Source organism: Motacilla alba, chromosome 1 (assembly GCF_015832195.1).
Source record: "Motacilla alba alba isolate MOTALB_02 chromosome 1, Motacilla_alba_V1.0_pri, whole genome shotgun sequence".
NCBI lineage: Eukaryota > Metazoa > Chordata > Aves > Passeriformes > Motacillidae > Motacilla > Motacilla alba.
In genome coordinates this window covers 105,327,037-105,354,475 of record NC_052016.1, presented here as the reverse complement: position 1 = coordinate 105,354,475, position 27,439 = coordinate 105,327,037, and the positions used below count along the sequence as shown (strand labels likewise).

Below are 27,439 nucleotides of genomic sequence, written 5' to 3'. Positions count from 1 at the left end.
GATCACACCTCTGGTGTCAGCATGATGCTGACATCCCACTCACTGCCAGGGACTTCCCAGGGGAGATGAAGAGGAGCGGCAGCTTTTGGGGTGGTACAGCCCAGCAATGCAGCTGGCTCCCTGCTCCCTGCACTGCCTGGGCTCTAGAGAGAATGCTCATGTTGGTGTGCCTGTGTTTCTTTTTTCCCATTTAATGAGGTCATGACCCCTAATAGAGATGCTGCCCATGTGAAGGGTACTTTCAGCCGTGGCATGTGTAGCTTTTGGCACCGTGTGGCCAAGTAGGGCCGTGCATATGGAGCATCAGACATACTTACTTTCTCTTGTAATGCTCCATTCAGATTAAAAGAACTCAAGGAGCACTTCGGTAATTCTTCGATAAAAAGCAGATACCTCCAGTTGGTAGCTCATGTCTCTAAATTAACTCTGTGCTCAGAGGTGATAGTTCCAAGAAGGGGTCTTGTGGAGGCAGCTGGGGCTGGGTCCTCAGCAGCTCTGTCACTGCCTGGCACTGCGACCCCGTGTCAGCCAGGCTGATAAACACAGCAGCAGGGGCAACGTTTGAACCACTGATTAGTTCCAACAAAAATGCATCTTTTCTTACTCCTACTCTCTGTATTCTTTGTACTGTGGTTTTGTCATTATATGGAATGGGATTTTTGGTTTATTGAGTGCTACACTTGCATATTCAGTATATATATATACTATATTCAGTAAAAAGGGATGAATTAAGTGGCTGTGACCACAGCTTCTCTGGAGCTGAGGCCAACTGCAGCATGGTCAGGAGTCCCTTATATCCGTGGTGAAAGATTAAATTTAGAAAAACATTTTACAGCATGAGCACAAATCTGCAGTTATAGCACAGCACTCTGCCAGTCAGACTCTTGAAAAATCAATAGCAAGGTATGCACTCAGTTTTTCTCAGAGAACATTATGATTTTCTTACAGTGACAAAATTAGCATTAAGAGCTGGCTTCATGCAGACATTTACATGCTGGCATGAGTCATGAACTTGAAAAGGAGTCTGCCTAGGTAATTAATTTTCTCTGTGTTATTGCAGATCTTGTCTTTGCTCATGTATTCATTTTTTAAAGGCTACATTTAAAAATTATTTTAACCCTAAGATTTTGGGCTGAATTAATTTTAATAATACTCCTCGCCATGACCTCCAATACAGGATATGGTGGAAATTCAGTTTTAAATTCACGACAGTCTTGTGTTTAAAGTACTTGCCTGGAATTAAGTGGATCTGCCACGGAAGACTGGCCAATGTGTGTGATGTTTTGCAAGTTCTTCTCTGCTTTTGTTGCCAGCTTTAAAATGGGGCTAATTATATTAATTGCATGGATGTCCCAGGAGTTGAAAGTCTTTGTGAAGAAGCCTGATTTCATGATGGCAGAGATTCCCTCATCTATTGCATGTCACAAAGCTGGGCTCTTCCAGGGCCAGTGGAGATGCCTTATACACTCTTGTGTAGAGAGCTGAGTCATTTACCTTATTCCTGTGAGGCTGTGGCAGAGTGGAAAACAAGCACAGGCTCATAACAACACTACCTTTAATACCACACTTTTTTTGCTTCAGACTGATGTCCCTCTGGAAATCTCATCTAGGAACACTCCTCAAGGTGCTGGGCAATGCCCTGAATCTCAGAGAGCCCTGCAGAGCCTTTTCTCTGCACCATCATTGTTGCTTCTCTTGCCAATACTGCCCTGTAGATGAGAAGAGGTTGAAAATACAGGGCAGAGCTAATGAGATCTCACAGGCACCATCTCATCAGGCAGCATCCACTTGATGCTGAAGGTCACACGAACACTGCTGAAAGGCTGATACATAAACGTAATTGGTGCACATGAAGCAAATGAAAAGTTAGTTTGCATCCCTGAAAGCCTCTCTAGATCCTCATTTAATTGTGCTGGCACAAAGCTTCTGAAGGCTTTCAGAGGCAGAGTCATATTGCTACAGCTGCAAGATGGCAGCAGATTAAAACACATCCTCTGTGTTGTTGAGAACGTCACTTGATGTACGTACCATGCTGAGCCTCAAGAGTACAATACTGAATTTCTGGGGTATAAGAAACACAGCATGATAGATTTCTGGATTCTAGTGCAATCTGCAGCACCAATGAATACAAATAAAAACACATCTACAGTAAATATGCCCACATGAGCAAATCCATCCTTACAAAAATCCATGCTTTAGGTCTTAAGCGTTCCTGGCTTGGAAAAGTACTTATCATTAAACATATTTTTTAATGCTTAGATGCATATCTTAATTACATATTTTGGGCACTAAGAATTTATCTCTGGATGAAAAAGAAGTGGGTCTTTTTTAGCTCACTGAACTTTTGAGTAATCAATTGGTTGTCATCCATAGGTAAATGTATTCTAAAATTATGATTAATATAGTTTACAAGTGTTACTGGGAGAATCAATTTGAAATAGCATGAATATCTAATGTGATAAGAAACTGTGATTATTTGCACAATAATGTAATGTTTTTCTAAAATTTATGCTGCATAACTTTCTTGGAACTTGCTTTCCTTCAGGAGGAAGGGTGATTTTTGTCTGATACTACTTTGACAATAAGAAGAACTATTGAATCCTTTGGATTATAGTAGAATCATAAAATAATTGAGTTGAAAGAGACGTTTAAAGGACATCTGGATCCAATCCCCTGCAGTGACCAGGGACATGTTCAACTCGATTGTGTTACCAGACTCCCATCCAACCTGGCCTTGAAGGTTTCCAGGGTTGAGACATATACCACAGGCTGCTTCCTGGGCAACCTGTTCTGGTGTTTCACCACTCTCATTGTGAAAAACTTCTTTATATCTAATCTAAATTGACCCCTCTTTATTTTAAAACCATTGCCCCTCATTCTATTGCAACAGGCCCTGCTAAAAAGCAGATTTCTCCTGGATTTGTTAGTGCCAAGGTGTTTTTTTAGACAAGGAAAGAAAAGTGTTTGTTCTGGGAGAGATTTCTTGAAAATAAGTAACAGTCACAAGCACCAAAGTTCAGCACCACTTCCTTGTGGGGTGTATGCTTGTCCCACCTGCACTGGGTTTGGGTAGAACAGAGCAGACCCCCTCCATGTGACCATGTGCTGTGGACACCAAATGCCCAGGAGTTAGCCAGATCCCTGATGTCCCACATGAGCATATTAAGTCACCATAAGCAAATTAAATTTTCAGATTTATATGCTTGTGAAGGCATTGCTGCTAGAAAAGGCCTCTGGATTTGTGACTTGGGTTGTTAAAAGGACACCATCTTGGGAGCAATATGGTCAGAAAAATGCTCGGGGAAAAAACTGTCCCAGCCAGTATATGGCTCAAATGCCAAACTAATGCCAAGTTAAATAAACTGCAAAACTATTTCCACTGCTGATTGATAACTGCTTACTGAGTCTCATGATTTTGTCTTTTTGCTTGGGTTTACTCTTTTCCATTTTTGAGAGTCCCTTTTTTTGAAATCTCTCTTTACCTTAAACCAAACAAGTATGAGAAGCATGGTGTCCCTTTTTTTTCCTGGGTGTTGAAAAAAGGCAGACTTGAGGAGTCATCCAGTCCATCTTCTTGGGCAAAAGCCAGATTTCTGTCCTTCTCACCAGCATAGCATAAGAATATGGTCTCTGTCTTCTCCATATCAGCTCAAAGTGATGATCATGCAGGAAAACAGCAGCATGATTAGCTGTTCTCAGTAGTGTGTTCTCAATGGGCTGCCTTCCATGATGTCCACTGTTATTCCAGCAGATACTTCATCCAGGAAAATACGTACTAGCTTCAGAGGCTTAGTACTGAACCTGCTTGCAGTCTCAAAAGTCCTTTTTTGTCTTGGAAAAAAAACTGATAGCATCTTTCCTAAGCCTGGGTCCTTTTTTTTTTAATTTATTTTTTTCTTATTTCTCTCCAGTGCTAGAGAGAAATAGGTTAGAGCTTTTTGCTCCGAAGCCAAGGACTGAAGGTTGAGAAAATTCCCACTGATTAAAAGAATGCTTAAATATTCTTTCAGGACAGAAGAAATTAATTGCGTTTTGTTAAAACATATTAAACCTGGTGGGAAGTCATTCTGATTCCTGGCAACTGTGCTTCTCTCTCAAGATACCATTCTGAGAGGCTCACCCATTTTCTGAAATATTTTCTAGCCTAGACACTAATTTCTCTGCTGGCTTCTATTTATCTATCTCACTTATTTATTTTCCCTTCCTTTGCTCTGGAGGAAGGGAGTGTCCATTCCAGGTTCTGGTTGCTTTTTCAGTAAACTGTGGATTTATGCTATTTGTGCAGCACCTGGCAGAGAGAGGTCTGTGCTCATGCCCAGGACTCTGCTGTCACAGCCGTGCTGAAGGAATCATGCTGCTCTGGTGCACGGAGGAATCATGCTATCACGGGTGCACGGAGCTGGGGAAGGCTGGTGGCTCCATGTGTTTGCAGGTCTCTCTGGCTTCCAGACAGCTTTGGTGAAGTGATCCTATTTTACAGCTGTTGTCTGTGGGGTTTCACCCCCGGATTGGGGTGACCCCAAAAGATGGAAAAGTCCCTCTTCCAACTCGTGCCTTTGAAGAAAGACTCAGTAGTCTTCTGTTGTCTGTTCTCAAGGTAGGTTATTGTTGGTTATCTAAAAGATTCTTCTCCCTGAACGGCTGTGGCCCGTTCAGCAGCTCAGACAAAGGCACACTGCCCTCCCAGGGGGCTGGAGCCATCTTTTATATCATATATTACGTACTACATGTTTATACCTTTCCCCCAATACCTACTATCTATATTGAATAGTGACTTTCTACTCTAAACCAATCTGTGAGTGCCAACATCACCAAAGACATGGAGGTTAGGAAGGAGAAAGAAAGAGGACAGGGCACACCCAAGTCCCTCCATCTTAGATCTCCTGACCCCCATGTACAAAACTTGGACCCCTGCGTACAAGGCTTAAACCCCCCTGTACAGCACTCAAAAATCCTTCCTTTCACTTTGTGACTACTTCTACTACAATATCTAAACTTTTGTGACTTCTTGTACTTCCTGCAAGGTTGGTAAACTGTTCCATGGGTCAGATTCAAAGCCACAGGGGTCTCTGGCTGCATGCCAGGGTCTCAGATGCTTTTGACCTGGGTCTGGAACATCCGAGAATATCTGCAGGACATTCTGAGTTCTGACAGTTGTCCATTGTAAGAGGGGAGAAAAGGATGCTGAGAGGGGTGACCTATCTGGGAGAAGTGGCTGTAGGGAAGCACCACTCATGGGTGCTGGCTCTGTGGGGGGAGGCAGCAGCCACACAGACATCTCCCACCCAGTCTGGACCCCAGGGCCCTCTTACATTAAACAAATTCAGTGTTTGGGAGGCTGTCTTGGAGCATGTGACTGTAGGGTTGGTCTGCATGGTAAATATTTTGGATAACTTGAACATAAGAAGTGGGAAGAGAAGATTCTTTTTACTGTATTGTATTTTAAGAAAAGTTAGTTGGGTAGTTGCCAATAAAGAAAATTTTGCTTCCAGCATCAAGCGAAAATTTGCATTGCCCTGCTTCCCTTTATATATAGATATATATGGATATATATATATATGTGGAAATTATTTTGTTTTGTAATAAGGGTTTTTTGTTCAGCACACTTTGATGTTTTACCAATAACTTCTTATATTAACAATAGAGTTGCTCTAAGACATGCTATGAAGTTTTGATCATTTCTGATGGCTGTCTTCTTGACTACTGAATGTGTTAAGGACACGTATGACACATAGGACATCAGTTTGGCAAGAAGTGCCAAACTTATTTGAGGAGTGGTGTTGAAATCTCTGAGCTTTCTTGTCTCCTTGTACAGCAGTTGATACTGAAATTCTGCAGCACACCCATACCGTGTACTAGAGGAGAGAGTGTAAAATTTTCAGTCCAATACAGTTTTGTGGAGTAACCTTTGATCCATGGCCACACTGAACTGAGAGGACAAAAGCAAAATCTCCTGAATGATGCAACTGAGATTTGTCTAAGTCTGAGCTGGATCTTAGGTTGTCTTACTTCTCAATACCATACTTCTCTTCTTCTCAAGTTATATTAAAAACCCCTCACCTTCCTCCACTTGCTTTCCCCTCTAAAGGGTATGTGAAGAACTCTGTGTGATGCCAAAAACAATATTAGTTTTTGGAATCAGCTTTCAGGATGTGCTGAAAGTTGTGTAATCAGCACCTTACTTCTCAGAAAGACTGGGTGCTTCACTCTCCAGCATCTCACAGGCAAGCAGGGCCTGGGAAAGTTGGTTCTTTTGGATACTCGAGAGACCTGAGTAGAGAATTAAATAGTCTGGAAGTGTATCAAAAGTTTCTCCACCCAGGGTTCAAAGCTAGGCCCATCTTGACATCAGAGTCTTTCTCCAGGCTACAAAAATATTTGGGGGAAAAAAAAAATGAGTCAAAAGAAACTTTGAAAATATCACAGTAACTAGAAGAATACAGTCAGAAAACGCTAAATAAGATTATATTTTTTGCTAAAACTGGAGGGAAAAGCAGTAATAACATTGTGAGAAGCACTGGAAAAGAAACGTGCACAAGCAGGGGAGTGAGCTGTTGGCAGCACTGCCTGGTCCACAGGCAAGCTATGATCCAGCATAAGGAATTCCAGGTGATCAGAAGCCATGGCCTGTGCTCTCAGCTTCAAAACCATGTTCCCTCTACAGACTACAGCATTGCTGTTCTAATATGAATGTACAATCAGAATTTTACCTGCGTTTGGTGATTTGAAACAGGAGCTGGTTACTGTAATACTCTTCCTGAATTGTACCTTCCATACAGTGATACAATTTCAATTTACTTTGAAGTACTGGGCTGTGGGGCTCCAGAAGTTGCTTCAGATGTTGTTCAGCTTTCCTTGCTGCGGTCACTGCATCTGAGCAGGAAATGGTTGGTGGATGTCAGTACCCACTTCATCGCCTCGGTGTGTGTGAACCAGAGCTCTGACTCGCAGAGAAGTGGTTTCTTTTTAGATGGCTTAAATAATATTTGGGTTTAGATGATATTTATGAAGCACCTTGAAGTCCACATAAGATAGGCCATTCAGGACTATGCATGTGTAAGCAACTTGTCTCTCCTTTTCAGCAGCTGCCTAAGCAAGTTTCGTGATTAAACGTTGTGTGTTTTAAACTGTGGTTCCTCTGCGCGAGTGGTTTGGCAGCAGCTCTGGATGCACAAGTTCCTGCCCCTGGCTCTGTGCTTAGGGCAGTGTAACTGCTGTAAAGTGGGGTTTTGCCTTTGATGCTGCTGGGAGTGAGAAAGTTCTTGGGCAACAAGGAATTCTGGGTCCCCAGACTTATGAATGGCTGGATGCATTTTACAGTGTGACACACAGTAGAATAATTACCAAGTGGTCAAATGGGACTGACATGAGCTCACCTGGTTAGAGCACGGTGCTAATAATGCCAAGGTTGTGGACTCGATCCTTGTGGGTCCCTTGCAACTGAGACTATTCTGTGACTTGAAAGTAGATTTCTGTTCAGCAAAGAATGCTCCTCCTGTTGCTTGATGGTTCAGAAAAGGCTGGTCCATGTTCCCCAGGGAATCAGCTGGGGCTTGGTGGGACAAACAGTGCCAGTGCTGAGAGACTCCAGCTGAAACCATACCCTGATCCTGGCCTCCAGAACTCACACCCGGCCAGGGTTTGTGCACAGCTCCAAGGAGGAAACACTGTGCTGTTCCTTACTCATGATAACAAACTCCTGTGTCTCAGATAAGTAGAACACTTCAGGATAAGCAAGACCTGGAGATTTGGACCACAGCATCCTGAAGGGAGAAGTAGAACCATTCAGATGATAATAAGGGGAAATACCAGCACTTATTTCTGCTGAGATCTCCTCTTTGTAAGTGGCTAAGTAAACAACCCAGGGAGCTGCTGGCCAGTTTCTCTCACTTCATTATGTAGCATAGCAAAAAGCAAATAGAGAGATTCTTCAGATGGTAACAGGTTGATATACTGTGGGGAATAGATACTATACATATATAGTATGTTTATATACTGTGGGGAATATACATTTTTAGAAAACAGAGAAAACTTTGCAATGGTTGTCTATTTTTGAAGAAATCACAAGCTTTTGAGAAAGTAGTTGATAGGAAATTCAGGGCTCATATCATCACAGTGAAACTGAGTTTAGGAATTAATGAACACCTTTAAATATCTTTGTGTCAAGGGTAACTCCATATTTAATTTTGCTTTCATGAATGATCTGGAATTCTAAACTAGTTGATTCTTGCAGTTTGTGGGAAGTTACGATTTTGGAGCGCTGAAACTGCCTTGGAGAGTTCTCGCAAAATCTATGGCTCCCAAGAGGAAATTCAACATCATAGAGTTATGTCCATGAGAGGGAAAAAAAAAAACCTCTGAAGACAAACTTTCATCTATCAAAACCCAGAGAAAAAAGGTTATATGGTAACAGTGAGGGAGAGGGTCTAGGCATTAATAGATAACAAATTATACACGCCGCATAGTCATTTGCAAGAAGGCCAAGTCTGTTCCAGGCAAGGCTCCTAATGTTTCAGCTGCATCTGATCCAGGATTACATCCAGTTCTTCTCTATAGGAAAACTGCACATTTTAAAGATGAAGTGTGTTAAAGCAATGGCAGATTTTAGTTTCATGTTGTATACAGTGAGGGTTTCTCAGTGGGTGTGTGCCCTGGACATGTATTATTACAGGTCATGGTAATGATTCTGAGTTCTATTTATCCTTTGTCTTCCCTGTAAGTCCTCAAAGTGATAGTTTTCTCTGAACAAGACAGAACAAGACTGAACAAGACTGGGAATGATCAGGAAACACTGGGAAGAACAGAAAGCAAATAACAAGCCACTTCAGTGAACAAGAGACAGGGATAACTTCAGTTAGGAAAAATTAGGCTTAAGGCCACCTTTCGTGAGAAGCCAGGTAGAGCTGGAAATACACAGCCTAAGAGGAGAGACATGAGCACTATTAAATTATTTTAAACCAAAATATTGGTATTTTTAAAGGTAGTAACAGAAAGAAAATAATTACTGCAGGCGACCAAAGAAATAAGCCAGCAGAGAAAAGGTGAGTCAGACAAAACAATGTATTTGGGAAAATATGTAAGACTGGTTAAAAAAAAAAGGAAGGATTTGCATCTCCCATGGAGTTTGATGTGCTGAAACTTTTTTCCCTATGCTCACCATACTGAAGAAACAACTTTTTGTCAAATTCCCTTAAATTAAAAGCAAATTACTAAATGTTGAGATTTTCTACTGATAATCTACATTATGTGCTGGAACAGAAGAAAAGTTTTTGGGAAGGTAAAGGTTTTTCCAATCACCTCCCTGTGTGGCTTTGCCTTCCTGAACAAGATGTGGCTGTACAATGGTGCTAAACCTTGGTGAAGTGGAGATCACATCCATGATCAGGCATCCAAGAGGGCAGAGTACCTCAAACTCTGAGCTTCCACTGTCCCCTGCTGCAGAGATGCCTGAGGGCAAACAGTGATGTTAAAGCTTCCCAGCAGTGGCAGCAAGAGGAAAGAGGCCAACCAGGAGGGCCTTTCATCCTTGCACCTCTGCAATGTGTGGCAGGAGAGCAGTCTCCGTCCCTTATGGTTCTTCAAAACTGTTTTCCTTGCAGAAAAGGAAAACTTCTGCAGTTTTCTGCCTTCCCTTTGCCTCACTGCCCTAGGCTCACAGAGAAAAATATGAAAAATATGTCAGTGGAAAACAAGGAGTAAAGCTGTGGTGCACATTGTGCTTCCGTTCTGAATCCTTAGCATTTAGACAGCAAAAATAGCTTTAAAGAGCAACAGACACTCTCGCGCTCAGGTCTGTGTCTTCTGCAGACTACAAATTATCTGCCTTGCAAACTCTGCAGTGTGGTGGGTTCAGTAAATGCCCTTTTGCTTCTGGACAACAAGCCCAAATAATCTGAAAGTAGTCTCCAGTTAAAAAATTATCAAAAAATTTGGTTTCTTTCCTAGTCCATGCTCACAAATGGCAGCAGCCAAGGCATGCATGGGTTTTGCATGTCTGAGCAGCAGTACATGAGTGGGGCTCTCCTGGAGAGCCTTGGGTGACAAACCCAAGCACTTGGGAGGTGAGGGGAGCACAGAGGGTGGTGACAGAGGAGGAATACAGGGACTGCTGGTGGCCTCTGCAGAGGAGCAGGGATGAGGCTGTTGTTTTATGTTGATCTTTCAAAGCATTTCTCAAGAAAGCCTGTCTGCTTTTTTTGTTAAATACAGGCCTGCCTTTCTCCTTCCCAGTCTGTAAGTGTGCTTGGCTGTGGGCACCAAAGCTGTGAGCTTTATCCTTTCTAGCTGACTCTGTCCGTTCCACTCCTCCTGTCCCACTCGTGCCTTCTGTGCCCAGCTCTGTACCACGGCTATGAAAGCTCTGCTGCTCCCACTGTGCCTGCTGTTCCCAGCATGGAGCTCGTGCTGGGCAAGGAGCAGGGCCTGCCTGCCCTGCTGTGGCTGTGCCCTAAAGAGGCAGGTGAGTGTCTGGCTGTGCACACAACTCTGGGGGGATTTGGGGTTCTGGACAGAGTGTTTGTCAAATCATGCTATGCTTTGCCTAGGTCTCCCCATCACAGATGAATTGAAAATAAAAGTCAGAAGAGCCATCCAGCAGAGGGTCTTGTTCTCTGAATATGAGTCTGTACGTCAAAGGACTGTGTTTCAATGTCATGAATTAAGGCAGGCGTATGTGAGCTTAGCCCACACCAATCCTCTGGATCCAGGTTCAGCAAAGCATCCTTCTTCAAGAGTACTCTTGAGCACCTGCTTTCATTTGTAGATCTGTTTTTATAGCATCCTGATTTCTAGAGTGAAAGGCAAATTCGTGTCCTGTGAAATGGGAGCACCAGGGAACAGCAGTACTGAAATCTCTGACTACATCCCCTTCAGCCTACTGAGACCTAAAGGCCCCTTTTGCAGAGCAACTTGATCTGTCTAAACCTGAATCTTTATGCAAAAGCTTAAGTCAATACATCATGTGAAATTAAAATCAAATCTGAAATCCAAAATTAAAAAAATATTCCCTCTTGGTATTTGTTTTTATTTATCCTTTTAGTAAAAAAATCATCTTTACTGATATCACTTGGTCCAAAAGCAATTCACTTTGCAGCTATTCTGTTTTCCCTGCTCCATTTTTCTTTTGAAGACACTTGGCTTCACGGTTCTACTCTATTTCTTTCACTTTTCAGGCTCTCCTTTTCAAGCAACTCTTTATAGAGAAGTTCAGCATTTGTAAACTTTTGGTAGTGGCAGGACAAGAATGTTAGTGACAGCACTGAGGGACTCCACAGATGAGGTGCCAAACTCCTGTGAGGTGTGGGTACATTAACATAAGAACTGGAATCCTGGTGGAGATGAAGAGAGGATCCCTAACACCCTAACGCTCTTTCCTGTGGGAGGCAGGAGTGATGATTAAAGAAGTGTAGTACACAGTAGAACAACTAAGCAGTGTAAGACATAAGCTACGTTTTCCCCTTCCTTGTGGTTAGTGATTTAGGGTCTTCTGCACAATAGACAGTATTGTACACAATAATCTGAGTGACATTTAATAGCCACTGATGTCTGGGAACATCTTTATTCAGTTTTTAAACTCCTTAACCCATTTTTACTCCTGGTTCTCACTGTTGCTACAGTAAATTCCACAATGGAATAATTTCCTAATGCTGATAAAGGCTTTCCTTTTCTAGAAAAATCAATATATAATGTCATCTCTTTTTGGAATGGTATGCCCTAAATACACAGGGTTTGTGAAAAGAGAATGTACAATTGCACTAAATGTTTAATTATTCTGGTTTAAGGATTTAATTACTCCAGTTAAAAGCAACCTGAAATCATCCATTGCTCCCACTTCCCCTGCAACACTACAGCAGTTGGGTGACCTCAGGGGGAATTGATGTGACAGACAGTTAATGCACCACAAGACTATTAATTTCCCTTCAGAGTGGCAGCCTTGCCACACACACACTAAACCTGGAGAGGATGGACATGAGAAGAGTAGAGGGATGCAGGACCACTCCTCCAGTGGAAATCCACCCCTGGATAGATCAAACCCTTTGTGAGTCTGCACAGAGTCTCAATGTTTGAAAAGCATAGGGCAGCTGTTTAACCTGCTGCACAGATACCATACCTTTTCAGGGCTTTCTCCTTAAGAGAGAAACCTGTTTGGTTTTTTGCAGTCCATTAAGACAAATTCCACCCTCAGTGACATGGGCACAACAGCCAGCTAAGTTTGAAGGAAACATAGTTCAGTCACCTCCAGGAGAACCACGCTTCAGTCCTATTGTGCTTGACAAGGAGGAGCCTCATAAATATAGTTCTCCAGTCTGTTTCCCTGACCTCACTTGGGGAAAAAAATCCTACCAGCTATGATAAAAATTGTGGCTCCAAGTTTTCCTTCTCTCTATTATTGCTCTTCAGATCTTAAATTAAGAGTTTCCATTACAACACAAGGCATGAATGTACTGCTGTTTTGTGTAATGCACAGTGCTTATCCACCTGTTGGCAGCACCTTTATGTTCCAGTGCTGGAAGGAAGAAGTAAGAATTTACTTGCAGACAAAGTGACAGACACTGTCAAGTTCACTTAGGTGTTTGGATATAACTTCTGAATTGAAATCAAAAGAAGAGTGATTCACTTAATTTCTTTTCCTTTGGATATATCTCATATTGTTCAATTACAATAATATCAATTTTGCCATAATGGAATTGCTCATTTAATAATATGCAACTGAAAATAAATGTGATAGTTAAATCATTAAAAGTTCCTGAGTCAGCTAAAAAAGCCACGAAGTTCAGACCTTAAAGGATTGGAAGATTCTAATAGAGATTTTTTTTCCTATATCTATTTAAAAAATTGAGCTTGATTTTTTAAAACTGAGGGAGGGGAATATCTGTCTCCCTTCCCTCACTTAAAAAGCCTGCAAAGCTTTGTTGAGAAAATAAACAGGAAAGCCTCTGAGAAATACATGAGCTGCAAAGGAATGCTATGGTCCAGCTGCAGCCGAGGCTGAGGCACATCACTGCGGACACAGTGAGATCTCCTCCCTTCTGCTGAGAGTTTCCTGCATTTGTTTTGGTTGGATTCCCACCAAAAACGGGAGAGTGTAGGTTTGTGTGTCATGCCAGCCTCGAGCAGCAGAATTGTCACGCTCTTTTTAGTCTCCATCAAGTGGGCACCATGGTTCATGGGCTGGTACTACCTGCAGCTTTTTTTGTGCTGCACCTCTGGCAGGATTACACACTTCAGAGTCCAAAATTAAACACTCTGCTCCTTGGATGGTACATTGTAGGTGAATGTGGAGGAATTGATAAAAGGTCATGACACAGGGCGCAATATTGAAACTTTCCTGTATGGGTTTCTGTCCAGTGGAAGTGCAGTGCCTGAGAGTTGGCTTCGCCATCTGAGACCTTTAGCTGGATCTGAGATCATACCAGATCAAGCTTTGATATAGCAGATATCACAAGCAGAGGCGTGTAGTTTCCTCTGCCTTTGATTTAGAAGCAATTTTCCATGTGAATGCCATTGTTAAAATTTCCAGGGGTCACTGTGGGATTCACCACACTGCTCTAATGTTTTATAAACAATCAAAGGCAAAAAAGAACCAAGTTAGATTTAGAATTTTAAAAGTATGAACAGTCTTTGGTACAGACGTACTCAAAGCTATGTGAGTAGTTAGCTGCTACCTTGAGTTACAGCCATTGTCAGCAGCCTGTGATTAAATAAAGAGTAAGAGGGAGATGTGTATGAATGTGAATGTTTCACAATGTTTTTGAAGTGAAGTAACACAATACTGAGAGCATTCATTCACACATCAGCAGGGCAACCACAGTAGTCTAAAAATTATCCCATTTATTAGAATAATCCAGATGGTAGACAGGCATATACAAGCATTGTCTTCTGGGTCCCTCTAGGCTGATGGAACACTTCACTGCAACCATGTGTTCATCACTGTACTGTGCTGTTGGGTCTCAGAGGTACCAACAGACCAGGATGTATGCAAGTTGGATGTTGATGGTTCAAGCAAGAAATCAGTCAACTCTTCAGTGTGGACCATTTAAGTAAACCAAGATGCTTTTACTTAAAATTAAATAAGAAGCAGCATACAGTTTTTTTTTCTTTGTGGACCCATGGGATCAGTAATTTCTGTTAGCACACTAATTTACCCAGGATCACAAGAGAACTTCTTGTGCTGGTACAGCTGGTACAGCTGGGAGCAGACAGTACAGAGGGAGCAGAAGAGTCTGTCATGGGTGATTTTCAGACATGGCTTTGTTGTCTCATATCTTTTGTTGGAGTGTTCTGTAGAACACCAGGCCTGAGCACCATCATCAGCAAACCACTGCTGCCTGCCTTCTCATAAGAACCAGCAAAAAGTGACAATCTACCTTTTTTCATCTCAGACAGTGTGCCTGGGTCTCTGTCGTGTGAACATTGCTCTCGTTTTGTTTGGAGTCTCTTCTGGGTTGTAGCCAGTCTCTCTGGTCCTCACAGGGCATCTCAAGGGTTGTAATTTCATCGTGAGGCAGCAGTGAAGTTGTGCTGCACAGCAACTGATCCGTATCCTTGGCTGAGAGCAGAGCTAAGCCAACAGTAATTGCTTGGACAACGTTGCTGGGCTGACTGGGTTCTCGGTTTCAGAAATTTAGTGGCGTCTCAGAGAGGAGCAGCAGGAGCTTCTGGCCATCGTGTGTTAATCTCTGAGCACTGCTCCAGCAGGCCCTCAAGCTCGGGCACTGATCACATGAAGGTGTCCATTCTCAGCTAAGGGGCAAGAATTTTGGTCATCCCTGTTGTATTGCCATATCAGTTTCTTCATTCTTTATCTGCTAATGCTACCTTTCCTCACATTATCTATCACACCAAGACTTAGCATGTTTGTTAACAATCCTTTGCCTGTATGCTATATCATAATGCAGTATTAAAGAACACTCATTGCTTTGCAAATTTCAGCTTAATACCAATGGTGAATGGAGAGATGTTACAGATGAAACCTGGGGGAGGGATGTTTTCCCATCTTGCTTGCAGGCCCATGTGTTACCTAAAAGGGAAGCTACAGATCCTTTGATCCTGACCTCCTGTCTCTGAGAACTTTGGTGTATTTTGACTCTAATTCTGGGTTTTATGGGTAAATTTTTACATGAAGCTCCATTGAAAGAACATTAAACTGAAATCTTAAATGAAGAGGTACAGCTTTGGCTATGGAGTTTACAAATTCCAACTTAGGTAAAGTGGAGAACCCTGTTATTACAGAGCGATACTCTAATAAAGCTGCTTTAGATGGCCATTGCAATGGTGAATTGCAACAGAAATCAAACATATCCTTTTGATCCCTGTAATTGCATCCACATCAGGACTTCAGCTATGTCAGTAACATCTTACACTACTAAATTGGTTTTGCAACACAGGTCAAACTTTTCTATGAAACTTGAGTTAAAGCAGACATGTGGGAAAGGGAAGGCATGAGAGCTGCTGGGTGGGAAGGAGAAGGAAATGCCTGAAAAGCCTTTCCTTTTCTCCAGCTGTGCCATCTAGCTGTTTCTAACTCAGAGACCAGAGCAGCAGTCTGTGAAACAGAGTGGTACAGGAAATGAAAGAGTTAAAATGAGTCGGACAGAAGCAGGGACAGTGCAGATCTGTGGAAGGAAAATACTTCCCAAAACGGGTCAAAAATAACAAATACAAAATGTACTGAATGAACTTTTGTTCTTGCTTAAGATTAACTTAAATTTTTTAGAAGAGAAAAAACCACTTTCTCTAACAACACGAACCCTGTGTATATTTACCTGAGGCTTATAGAAATAGCTCATATGACAAGTCTGGCTCCATAAACTCCGCCTAAGAAGCCTGGATCAGCAAAATTCAATCTGGAAGCTGTCTATAAATTTATTAAAACTGTCTGAGGTTTCTGAGTTAACTATTGAAGTAATCTTCTGTTTGTAAAAAGATGGAAGTTTTAGAAGTTAATACTGACGTCCATGGAAATCAACTTTCAGCATTCAGTGCTTTAGTAACTTTAGATTTAATTCTCCTGATAAAGAAATGCTAATTCAAGACCAACTACATAAAGTGAGGTCTATTTGCAAATGAATTTAATTAGTTTTAATATGTTTTTGTCTTTTTTACTCACTGGAGATTTTCAGCAGCCTCATGCTTCAAGGAAATCTTATGGAAAGAAGTCAAAGCAAGCAGTCAGCTTCTCTCAGGCCAATCAAATAGTGCTTTTCTGCATGTTTTACTGACAGATGAACAGGCAATCCCATTTATAGAGCATACTACATGTTGACAGAGCAGCGCATTACTTCATTTTGCAGTATTGGCAATTTGAGATCTTAGCAAAACAATGCTGAGGTCGCTCTCATTCTGAATTGCCATCCTTGGAATGTGGCTTGGGTTTTCATTAACTCTCTCACTACAAGGTACTGCAGATGGAGACAGATTTTATAGCTGGGGTTGTAATAAACATCAGAGAGCGGAAAGTTGTAAACAGCCTACATTCTTTGTCCTGTGTGGATGAATTCCTTTTCCTTAACACTTTGATGTTCTCAGCATCTTGTGGACGCTTTCTCTAATTGGGGGTGAATGGGTGGATAATGCACACGGACTTTGATACCTCCCAGCTGGTGTGTGGGGAGAAGTGGTCTCAAACTCCAGCACCCAGTGAATATATGCCTTATATAAACAGTAAAAGTTTGGATATTCAGCCTGGCGCTTGGCTCGCAGCATTCTGGCTCTGCTTGGGAGCACAAATCGTGTACAGGATCACTTCCAAGATTTCTCCTCGACTGTTTAATCAAGGGAACAGGACAAAAAGGGAGAATAAAGAGCACAGCTCTAGCATGACTCTCTTCACTGCTGCATTATTCCTGCTTTTCCCTATGCTGGCTTCATTGAAATCACCAGTAATCAAGTTAGTGTAAAACTGCAGTGAATCTTTCCAAGGCCTTTTCCATACTTACATTTTTTCGAGTCTTACCAGGACAGTTAAAGCAATACAAGTCACTTGAGAAGAATTTAACTACAAAGGAGCTGGGTCCTTACTGCCAAAGGAGAGCAGACTGGTGGGAGAATCTTTAGGAACAGCTTCAGTGCTTTCAATTCATAGCTTACCTTTTTACAAAACAATTGCCTGAGAATGGCCAACATTTTTATACAACCCAGCATTTCCCAAGCTGTTTTGCCCAGGGGGATCTTCCCCTCCCAGATTAGCATAAGTGTCCTTGCTCAGCAGCACTGTGACTATACCACCTCTGGATCCCTAGACCTGGAAGGCTGTGGATTGTGCTTTGCCTTCACCTTTCTCCAAGCCCTGCAAAGGGAATAGCCACAGTATGGGGTACACTGGAATAATTGCACCCAGACTATGAGGAATTCAGTATACTTCCATCAAGTAAAGGATCTTGCAGATTAAAACAATACAGCTCTTCAGTCAGAGAAGCTACTTGGATGATGGTGCATGTCTTATGTGAATGGTGCTTTCATGTTCCTGTTGCTTTTTAAATCACTTTCTCTACAGTGCTTGCACTCAGAGCTCCAGTTTCCAGGTAACAGGGAGAACCAGATGCCCAAGTGCTGGGTGATTTAACCTTTTTTTCTGAATACAACTGGGAAGCAGTTTGAGCACTAACATATTCATAACTCTCCAGTTAAACTCAGCTCTTTCGGCACGCAGACTAATTTGTGAGAGCCACATGCCACATTTACATGCAGTCACATGTAGTACCACTGTCATGACTGCTGCAGGGGAGAACAGAAGTACAATAAATGCACCTTTTGCTTTATGTGTACTTGTGGTTGTGATATTTTGTGAAAATCCCTTTGCTAGGATTTTCTTCTCCTGAGAAGCTGAGAAGGCCTCAGCTTCAAGTGTAAACAATTTGTTATCTGCTGCTGTGGGATGCAGCAGGTGCTTCCTCGATTGGTCAGTGTGGGATGTTTCTACTTGGTGGCCAATCCAGGAGGCAGCAGCTCTCAGACTCTCTGGGAGTCACAGAACTTTGTTATTCATTCCTTTCTATTCCTGTCTTGCCTTCTGATGATTTCTTTCTCTCTGTTCTTTGTAGTATAGTTATAGTGTAGTCTTTTTTAATGTAATATATATCATAATATAATAAACCAGCTTTCTGAAATGGAGTCAAGATCTCTCCTTCACTTCACCAAGTCCTGACTGCCCAGAAGACCCACGGTAATATTTACTGGGCTGTGTTTTCAGCAATGTGCACTGCCAAGTACTGAGTTAGTCCATGTGTCTTGTTGGGTAAGGTATTAATCCATTTTGCATGGACATATAAGAAAGGCCTTCTTGCCTTTCTTTGCCTTGGGGAAGAAATCCTTTCCCCAGGCTCCAACTTGCATTGGTTTAGATTGTAGAAACACATGACTGTTGAAACAGGCTATCCAGGCAGTTGGACCAAAGGTCTTTTACACAGTCATTCCTACCTTTGGGTAGCACAGCTTGCTCTAGGATTCTGTACATGGATATGTCTGCAATGGCAGCTTCTCCAGGTGGGCACATACAGTCAGTGCACTCATCTGCGTCTGGAAACGTGTTGAGCAGATCAAGCACAGCATCTGCTTTAGACTGCCATGTCCCAAACTCTTTCAACTCTACTGTCTACATAGAGTAGGTCTTCAGTGGCAATGTGGGGACCAAGATGCATAACATAGACACTGATGGGTAACTGTCTGAATCTGAAGAGGAGCTGCACCTGGAACTCTTGGACTTGGTTGTTGTTGTTTGTTCTTTTCCTAAGTTCGTTACAATGTTTTTAGACTTAGGGTAAGAGTAATCCAGAGTGTTTAACATTCTGCATTTCTCCATCTCTCCTTTGAGTACTGAAGTCTGTTCCCTCATATTCTCTCTCACTTGTCATGACAGGTCAGGGGAACTTTTATGCCTGAATCATTAGGTGACTGAAGTTTCTTACTAATAAACAAATATGCTTTGCTGCCTTTGCAGCCTCAAGGTGAAAACAACAATAAACTTATGGCCAGGGAAAATGATGCTTAAATAAAACTCATTACTGCTTGAAACCCTCAGACTCCACACAGTGAAATTGTAACCATTCCTGTTCTTCAGAGTAAAACCAGACAGTGAATGTAAATTGCTAGAGCACACTGTAAAAACGCTCATTGCTAATTCAGTGGACAGTCATATATACAAGTTCAAAATACCTCATAAGGAACTCAGTGTGAGAGGTTATTGGATATGATTCCATTTTATAAATACAAAAGAAGAAACATTTCAAAAGCCATTAATCCCACTAATGAGTAGAAATTTACTATAGTGGGGAAAACTGATTTACTGGCTTTCAAATATTTCATTTGCAATTCCTTGAATTCACTTCCAATCAATCCAGAAAAACTATCCCTGAGTTACAAGCAGGCTGCATGGAGACTCTGGGTTTATGACTGAGAAAAAATCTTCCTGGGCTGTCCCACAGCCCAAGGCCTGGGACTGATTCAAGAGTGTGTATCTTTGGTAAAGTCCTTCGAGCAATCCAAACCCAGGCCCAGTGATCCTGAAAATTCTCAGTTCCCATTAGCAGTGTGGGCTGGCTGGCAGAACTGCTCTGCAGAGGACTCCCCAGCTATAGGACAGGCTGCCTGCCAGGGCTTGGCACCGCCAGAGATGGCACAGCCCTGCAGCTTGTCAGTGCCAAGACCTCAGAGCTTCACAGGACTGTGGCAAATCCTAATTCCATAGTAATTCTCAGTCTGCTTTTCTGGCTTCCCAGGCTCCCTGCCCTGGAGCAGAGATGTACTGGGATGCCTCCCAGGGACTGTCACTCCAAGGGCAGTTTGTATGAGTGCTTTGCCAGGGCTCAGAGAAAAAAAGGACTTTTCAGGCTCATTGCTAACCAGCAGACTGCTTCATGATTTGTCTTTATCTGGCTTCAAAAAAAAAAAAAAAGTATAGGAATTAATAGTTCACAAAAACTTTGAAAATGTTGGCTTTAGATTCAATCAGATGAAAGTCAAATTTGGAAAAGCAAGGTTCCTTCTCAGCTGGATGGAACACTAGCTTTTCAACCAGCCTCAGTGAATACTATGAATAATAATACCAACTCTTAATTTACAGTTGAAATGCAGAAGAACACAATGTCCATCTGCTTACATGATCCCCAAATTATTGACAACTACAAAAACATGATGTTTGTAACCACTTCACATATAGCCTGAAATGTATTAAACAATGACTTCATTTGAAGAGGTTTGTTAACATTATGAATATTATTATTGTGGGTCACAAGAGGCTTGGTCTTGTTCCAGTCTTGAAGTAATTATTTTTACACTGCAAAACTGGTTTATGAATTACAGCATTAAATCAAAATGTACAGTAGTCACGTTACTTCTTGGGAGGTTTATTGTGTAGTTATTACTCTGCAGACTAAATGGATTTTAACAATCCCATACTATTCATGAATCAGTTTTGAATAAACTTTTGGTTTGTGAAAGAGCCTTTCCTCCTCCTAAATTCTTGTCAAATATTTAGATGGTAAATTTAGATAGGAGCCCATGCTTCTGTCTGTTGTTGATAAGTATTCCTCTTGCTAATCTGAGCAACCAGATCATGTATTTGTGAGTGACTTGTTTCAAGCTGGTGGTTTAAAAACTTTTCTTATATAGCTGCAATTTCTGTAAAAGTCATATGTAATGAAAGAAAATTGTGTTTTTCTCCCTCTTCAGTTCTTGGAAGACATTTAAGGGAGAAGCATAATTGCTAGTGAGAGCACAGCCCAGTTTTACTTTATAGTGAAGATGGTTTGCAAGGAGATAAACAAGGAAGGAAATACATGGAGATCTACCCACTCTCAGGAACTAGAAAAATCTTCCAGTGAATTGTTATTTTCCCACCTATGTATGATTTAGAGAGATAAGACTTCACTGAGATTTATGGCTTGCATGCTTAAGTCTCCTAAGTTGTTTTGATACTCTTAACCTGGAAGTAGCGTTTCTTTTTTTTCCCCCTTATTCCCCCCCTCCCCCCTTCCCACTTCCCCAACCCTGGCATTCTTCCCCTTATTTTTACCTTGGTCTGTGTCAGCAAGGAAAAAAAAAAATTAAAAAAAAATTAGGCCTGAAACCCTGTCATTTATCTTCACATGAAACAGTGAATGGTCACATTTATTTAAATTGCAGCCTCTAAGGAGAGAAAAATATGGCAGGATAACTGGTAGTTTCTTTTGCAGCTTTAAAACCCAAATAAATTCTAGTGCCCCATGGGTTAATGCTAATTTTTGTTGAAAAGATATTTTATATTTTATGCTATGTTTTGGGCTAAGCTTTTCAACCTACAAGTTAGTGGTTTGTAGTTTTAGTTTAAAGATATTCTAGTGAATTTTCACTGATCCTGGAAACAGGTACCATTGTGTACCTGTAAAGGATACAAAGTAATTTAACTTTTTTACGAACCAAAAATATATTAGGTTAAATTTCTTTGCCATGCTGCTGATAACTCATAGTGCAGTAATATGCACTATCACATGTAGGACATCGCTGACCTACAGTCAATTATACAGTATGCATATATAGATGGCCTTATAAATTAAGAAGTGTAGTGATTTATCCTGCGTGAGGTTCTGGTAGCACACCAGTGCTAACAAACTCCTGGATGTTTGCTAACATCTTTCACATTATGGGAAAGGTTTCCCATGGGATTGCTCCATGGGTTGTCCATGTCTTATATCAAGTGCTTACCAGAACAGCTGGCTTTGGCCCCGGGGCATGTTGTCTTGATTCTCACCTTTCCCTATGGCTATATTTGTTACTGCTTCTCCTTCTCAGCTGATGCCCCATCAGGCAGCAGCAGATCTGGCAGCTCTGGCTGACTGAGCCCAGGCCGAGGGCATGGAGAAGAGTCGAGGGTCCCCCTCTAGATATGTACTAATTACATTCCTAAGAAAAGCTGCTCCTCCTGCCCCTCTGCACAGCACGATTTGCAGCTTTAAGTTATAATCTGGAGTCCGGTTTGCCCTCGAGGGCTGCTCGGCGTTGGACCGTGCAGGAGCGTTCCGTGGGTGTGCACAAGGTGCGGTTCCTCTTCCTTGCACACCTGGTGGAAGCACAAGATAAGTGTTTGCATTGAGGTTGCTTTGTACCAGCCCCTAGGAATAGGGCACTCCTTCTCCACCAGTATGTGCAACACTTGGGCAACTCCTTGAGAGCAGCAACAGGGTCACACTCTTCTCATGTGCTAGATCTTGTATAAAGAGCTTTCAGACATCTAGGAAATTACAGCGATCAAGTCCTTTCCAAATAGGCTTTCTTTCTGTCTAAGAAGATTTGCATCATTATTGTAAAGAAGCATCTCCAGGACTGAGGTGGCACTTCATTCTTCATGGGCACTAAGTGCTATTTCCCTAAGTTCTGTTACAAACTGGTGAGAAATTATCAACATATTTTGATAGGTAACAAATAAATTAAAAAGTTCTGAACAAAATATTTTTGTAAAGTATTTTCTGTCCCTAAATTCTGATTCCGTAGTTTCTAGGTTTTGTTTGTAGAACTTTTTGCATTTCATATACTTGTCTGTCATCTTTTTTCTCTCTTCTTTTTGGGAAATAGACTTAAACTATTACTTGTAGCAACTGAATGAACATTTGGGCAGGATAAAAAAGTGGTAAATCCCCAAGGAAGCAGTGTGCTGCCAGTATCACTCTTGGCTCTGGTTCAGCAGCCACAGAGGCGAGTCTTTTCCAGATGTGGAGTTACCTCTGTATAGAAGCTGCACTCATGTACTATTGCAAAGGTCAGGTGAAACAAGACTTCAGGCTTTTTCACCTGAAGATATTGATTGTGTTTTCACCTGTATGGTAGCCCCTGCTTTACTGAATGCAAAGAACCAAGGCACTGAGATTGTTAAGGACTTCTCTGAAAGTCAGGTGAACTTTAATCTCCCAGGTGAGCTTCTCCTCACTTAACTGCAGCTGCCTGAAGGGCAGCTGTCTGATCTAATTGTCATGGACTCCCTCTGAAGTAGCACTTCAATTTCTGTGCTCTACTTTATATGTCGACTTAGAGTGACATACATACACACCAGATGTGTGGGTTTCTTCCTGTGGAGGAGGGTGGCAGCCTAGGGTGGTAAACTGAGATGGAGATTGTAGATATTTACATTTAGGATAGACAAATCCTTTATTGCAGTAAGGACCCTGCTGGCTGCCCTCCCAAAACAGGATGCATTTGGAAACTTTTTCCTGCCTCATCTGATGAGACATCAGACACCTTGAGTCACTAGCTCCAGGTGAAGTTCATGGCAGAGAAGTAGAGAAGTCTCTTCTCTCCAGTTCCATAATTGTGTGCTGTCTGCAACTGAATAGCTATTTTCCTTTGTTTATTAGCAGTTACTGTTGAGAAAACACTCAGTTCCTACAGTAATATTGGAAAAACAAAACTTGGCTTCACTAATGATCAGGTAGGTAAGATTCCATTACCTACTCATTTCCCAGCTGCTGTGTTGTAAGCAACTAAATTTTAGCTGAAACTGTTAATTCTTCTTTTCTATTCTCAGTGACAAATGATACACAGGAGAGGAGTGACAGTTTTAATAAAATCTATGTTTGCTGGTGTAAAGCCCACATTACAGCTCCTGAAAGCTGCGTAAGGAACAGCCACAGTGGGAATCATGGAAAGCATGAATTGATTGAGTTGCCCTGGAATGAACATACAAGAAGCTAACTGTGATGCTTTGTATCCTCTCTTAAGAGAAGCTGACCAAAGTGAGCTGCATGCATTCCTTGGGTATGCATTATCAGGCAAATAAAGGAGGAAGAAAATTTGGAAGGAACAGCAGGGAGGAATCATAAATGCATCATAAGTGAGTAAGGATAGAATGTGAAAGGGTAAAACGTAATCAGAATAGCCAGAAAGATCTGTCTGTAGATCTTGGTTGCTAAGTGGCTTAAGAGAGGGACAGATGATTGCAGGCAACTGAGTAGTACAGCTCAGTGGGTTCCTCTTCATTGCAGACCAGGGTGGGCTCCAAACCCTGTGCAGTTTGAAATCAGAGACTCCTTGGCCACCATAAATACAGCGTAAGGGAGCTTTCCAATCACAGCCACAATAGCTTGTGTTCAAAATCCAGAAAGCTTTGTTGAGATCTGGCCTTTGAAAACACCTTCTGTAGTCAGCAATTAGTTTTAAATTCTGATACCAGGTAGACACAGGAATTTTCTCTCCCTGTTTTTTGTATTATGTATACAGAAGAGAACTGGATCTAGTAAACCTGCATTTTTCTGGGTTGATACCTCCCAAACTGTAAGTTTTTGCTCATAACTCTTTCTTGTCATCATAAAAAGTTCAACCGCAGTTTCCTTATCATGTATTCTTTATTTTTAATCTTAGCTGCACCAATGTAACAACCTGTTATTATTGCAAAGCACTTCCATGCATGCTCTTCATCTGCCCCCAGTATCCTACTCCCAACTAGACAGTCTCCAGATTTCTTTTGTGCCAGCTCTGGCACTCATCTCCTCCCTCGGAGGGCTGATTCAGTCTGCTAAATGGAAAGAAAGGTGTGCACTTCATTTGCTGTATTGGTTTGTGAGAAGCACAGAGGCAGAAGGAGGCAGAGGCAAGGGAGGTGGTGGCAGTGTGTGGCTGGAAGAGGGGGATGAAGAAGGTTAATGGAAGGCAGACTCTCCTTTTCAGTGGCAATGAGTTTCTAGGCCAAACAAGTTTGACCTGCAAAATTTCACCTTTAGTCCTTCTCCTCTCTGGCTTCTCCCTCTAGGGCATTCTTTACCTTCCTGTTTTTTCCCCTTTCCCTGAATTACTCTTTTTCTCAAAGTTTTGCATCTCTCCCTTTACTGATTTGCTTCTTCTCTACCTTCTCTACCACTGGGGGTTCTGCTCTCCTCCATACTACTCTTTTCACCTTGGGTGTTCATTAGAAACAACACCCCTGTTTTAATCCTTTCGCGATGTTTTGCATTTCCTTTTGCATTGCATCTGTGGTCAGAAGAAGCTGGTGATGGTATAGAACTTGAGCACAGAAATCCTGCAAACCTCTTCCCATCTTGCTCATCTACTTTCTGTTAAACCTGCAGAGCAGACAAACAAATTTTGGGAATCAGAGCATGTGATATATGCAGAGTTTCCCAAATGGAAACATCTCCTTGAAACAAGAAGCAGAAATTAAGATGAGAAAATCAGGCATTCCGGGTTTTATTTTTTTACCCTTTTTTTCCCCCGCCTACCTGCCTGGAGATTCTGATGATTTGAAGTTTGTTATATAAGGTTTCTTTCTGTTGGGTGCTGCTTTCCAATACATGCTCTGCAACTGCTCAAGTATCTACCCTGCCTTGTTTTCCAGGAAGGGGAGTAGCACAGATTGTTCACCCGAGAGACAAAAATGGACTTTATTGGTAAATGCAGATACTGTGTTCTTTGTTCACGCCAAGTTGACTGTCCATGGGAACACTTAAAGATTGTTTCCTCTGCATAGGGATTAAGATCCATGTGCTGTACTCAACAAGCTTCCATAACTGGAAGCTTGTTGAGTACAGCACATCAGCATCAGAGCACATAAGAACTTTGGCTCAACTGATTTATCTTTCCAGGATATATTTTGTGTTATTGTACACATTTCTTTTTTTTTTCCTCAAAATACCTTCTCCTTTTCCTCTAAAGTACTGTGCTACCTCTGTTTTGAGATAATGTACTAGTGGATGGACTAGCAGCATTTGCCTAGATTGTAGGTTGGAAACAGTAAAACGGATGAATTCCATTTATGTCATGCAGCACTAGGATAAGGCCACTTCCTCAGAGAACAACTGAGAGTAACTGGGGGGGTTGCTGCCCTTACTGAGATTTGTACAGAGCATTTAAAAATGATTATAAGGGTGAAAGAGGACTCAGGGAATCATGTAGCCTGGCTTAGGCTCTGCTTAGGCTATGCTTAGCTGAGGGAAGTTTATACATTTTTAAACACTTCCACTGATGGCATAATCTCCCCAGGCAAGTCACACAGAAGTCACTACAAATTATATAACACAGCAAAATGCAATTTTCCTTCAGAATTTGTTTGATCTTCTACAGTTTGCGTAAAGACACATTCATGAAATAACAAACAGGCCGTGACATAGCATTTTGTTTTTCAGAGTCTACGTGTTAAAGAATCACGAGCCAGTTCACTGAAAGTACGCACTGTAAAACCACGAACAGGAAAGTTACGCTTTATTTGTCCCTCTCTCCTTCGCCTTTAGGTCCTCGCCTGCAGGACCAGGTTCCTCGCCCCCAGGTGCTGCCAGGGGCCGGCGCAGTGTTTGCCGCGGGGCTGCGGGACGGGACGCCTGGAGCCGCGGCTGCCGGGCGGTCGGGGCTCGGGACAGCGCTTCCGCGGGACGCCTCGCCCGGCGGGCCCCCAGCCGGCTTCGGGGTCCGCCCGGGACGGCCAGAGCCGGGAACGGAGCCGCCCCTGCGGGGAGGGCTCGCAGGTGCGCCGGGCCGAGCGCCGCGGGGAGGCACCGGCGCTGGGCGGGAGAAGCGAAACCGCCGCCCCTCCGGCGGCGCCGGGAGCCGCCTCCTGCCGCTGCCGCCCGGCTCTGCCGAGGGGCTGCCGGCTCCCGCGGCGGGGTGGGGACAGCCGGGGGCGGGCTGCGGGCGGGAGTTACGAGGAGGGGCGCCGGGGGCCGCGGGCTGCCGGGCGGGAGCCCAGCGCTGCGGCGGCCGGCGGACGGCAGGTCAGGGTCGGTGCCCAGCGCCGCCGCCGCCCGAGCGGAGGGAGCGGCGCCGCCGCCCGCCCGTTCGCGCCCATGGGGGACTCGGTGTTCAGCGAGAGGCCGGCGCTGCGCTACGCGGTGAGTGCCGGGGCGGGAAGGGGCTGCGCGGGGTCGGGACGCCCACGTGTGCCATGGGGTGATGGAAGCGTCCGTCCGTCTGTCCGTCCGCACGGGCGCGGAGCCGCGGGTCAGGGGGAGGTGGCTGCAGTCCTGCCCCGGCGGGGACTCTATGCGCGCAGCCTGCAGGCAGGGCGCCGAGCTGGAGGCTTTCCCCCGTTTTCCTACCTGGGAGTGTCGCGCTTGGCTGGAGATGACACAAAAATATATGTATTTTTAATTAATAAAGGAGAGGGCGATGCGGTGCCGGCACGGGGCAGCCGGGCTGTAACCGGCAGGAGCGGTGGCGGGGCAGCCTCTCCCCGGGGGCAGCGGGGCGCTCCGGCTCCGGGAGGCGCTCGGGGGATCCCGGGAGCCCCGTGTCCGGCCCCCCGGCCCCTTCTCTCGCCCGCGGGCTGGGGGTGAGCCCAGCACCGGCAGGGCTCCCGCGACGGTTCAGATAATAACACCATACTTTATTTAATTTCCTTCACGAGAGCTGGTGCTGTCGAGAAGCCGCTGCACTTCCACCAGCCTTATTAGGAGCATTTTCTCCTTTGCTCCGGCAGGAAAAAAAAAAAAAAAGAAAAAAAAAAAAAGGCCGCGTAAAAACAACCAGCTGCCTGCTCTCCTGAAGTCAT

General features: G+C 43.2%; 1 protein-coding gene across 4 annotated transcripts in view; it reads left to right on the top strand.

The window, feature by feature from the left end:
- The window catches only part of ARHGAP6 (Rho GTPase activating protein 6), a 316,178-nt gene that overhangs the window by 128,558 nt on the left and 160,181 nt on the right, over positions 1–27,439 (top strand). Inside the window, exon 1 of one of the 4 annotated variants that reach the window (XM_038132501.1) lies at positions 26,590–26,780. The exons of 2 other annotated variants lie outside the window; for them this stretch is intronic. Coding sequence is in view for 1 of the 2 variants with exons in the window: in XM_038132437.1 (XP_037988365.1) it covers positions 26,736–26,780 (45 nt within the window). In the remaining variant the exon portion in view is untranslated. Of the gene's footprint in view, positions 1–26,589; positions 26,781–27,439 lie in introns of those variants that run through there. One more of the 4 variants, XM_038132437.1, reaches the window with a different exon arrangement.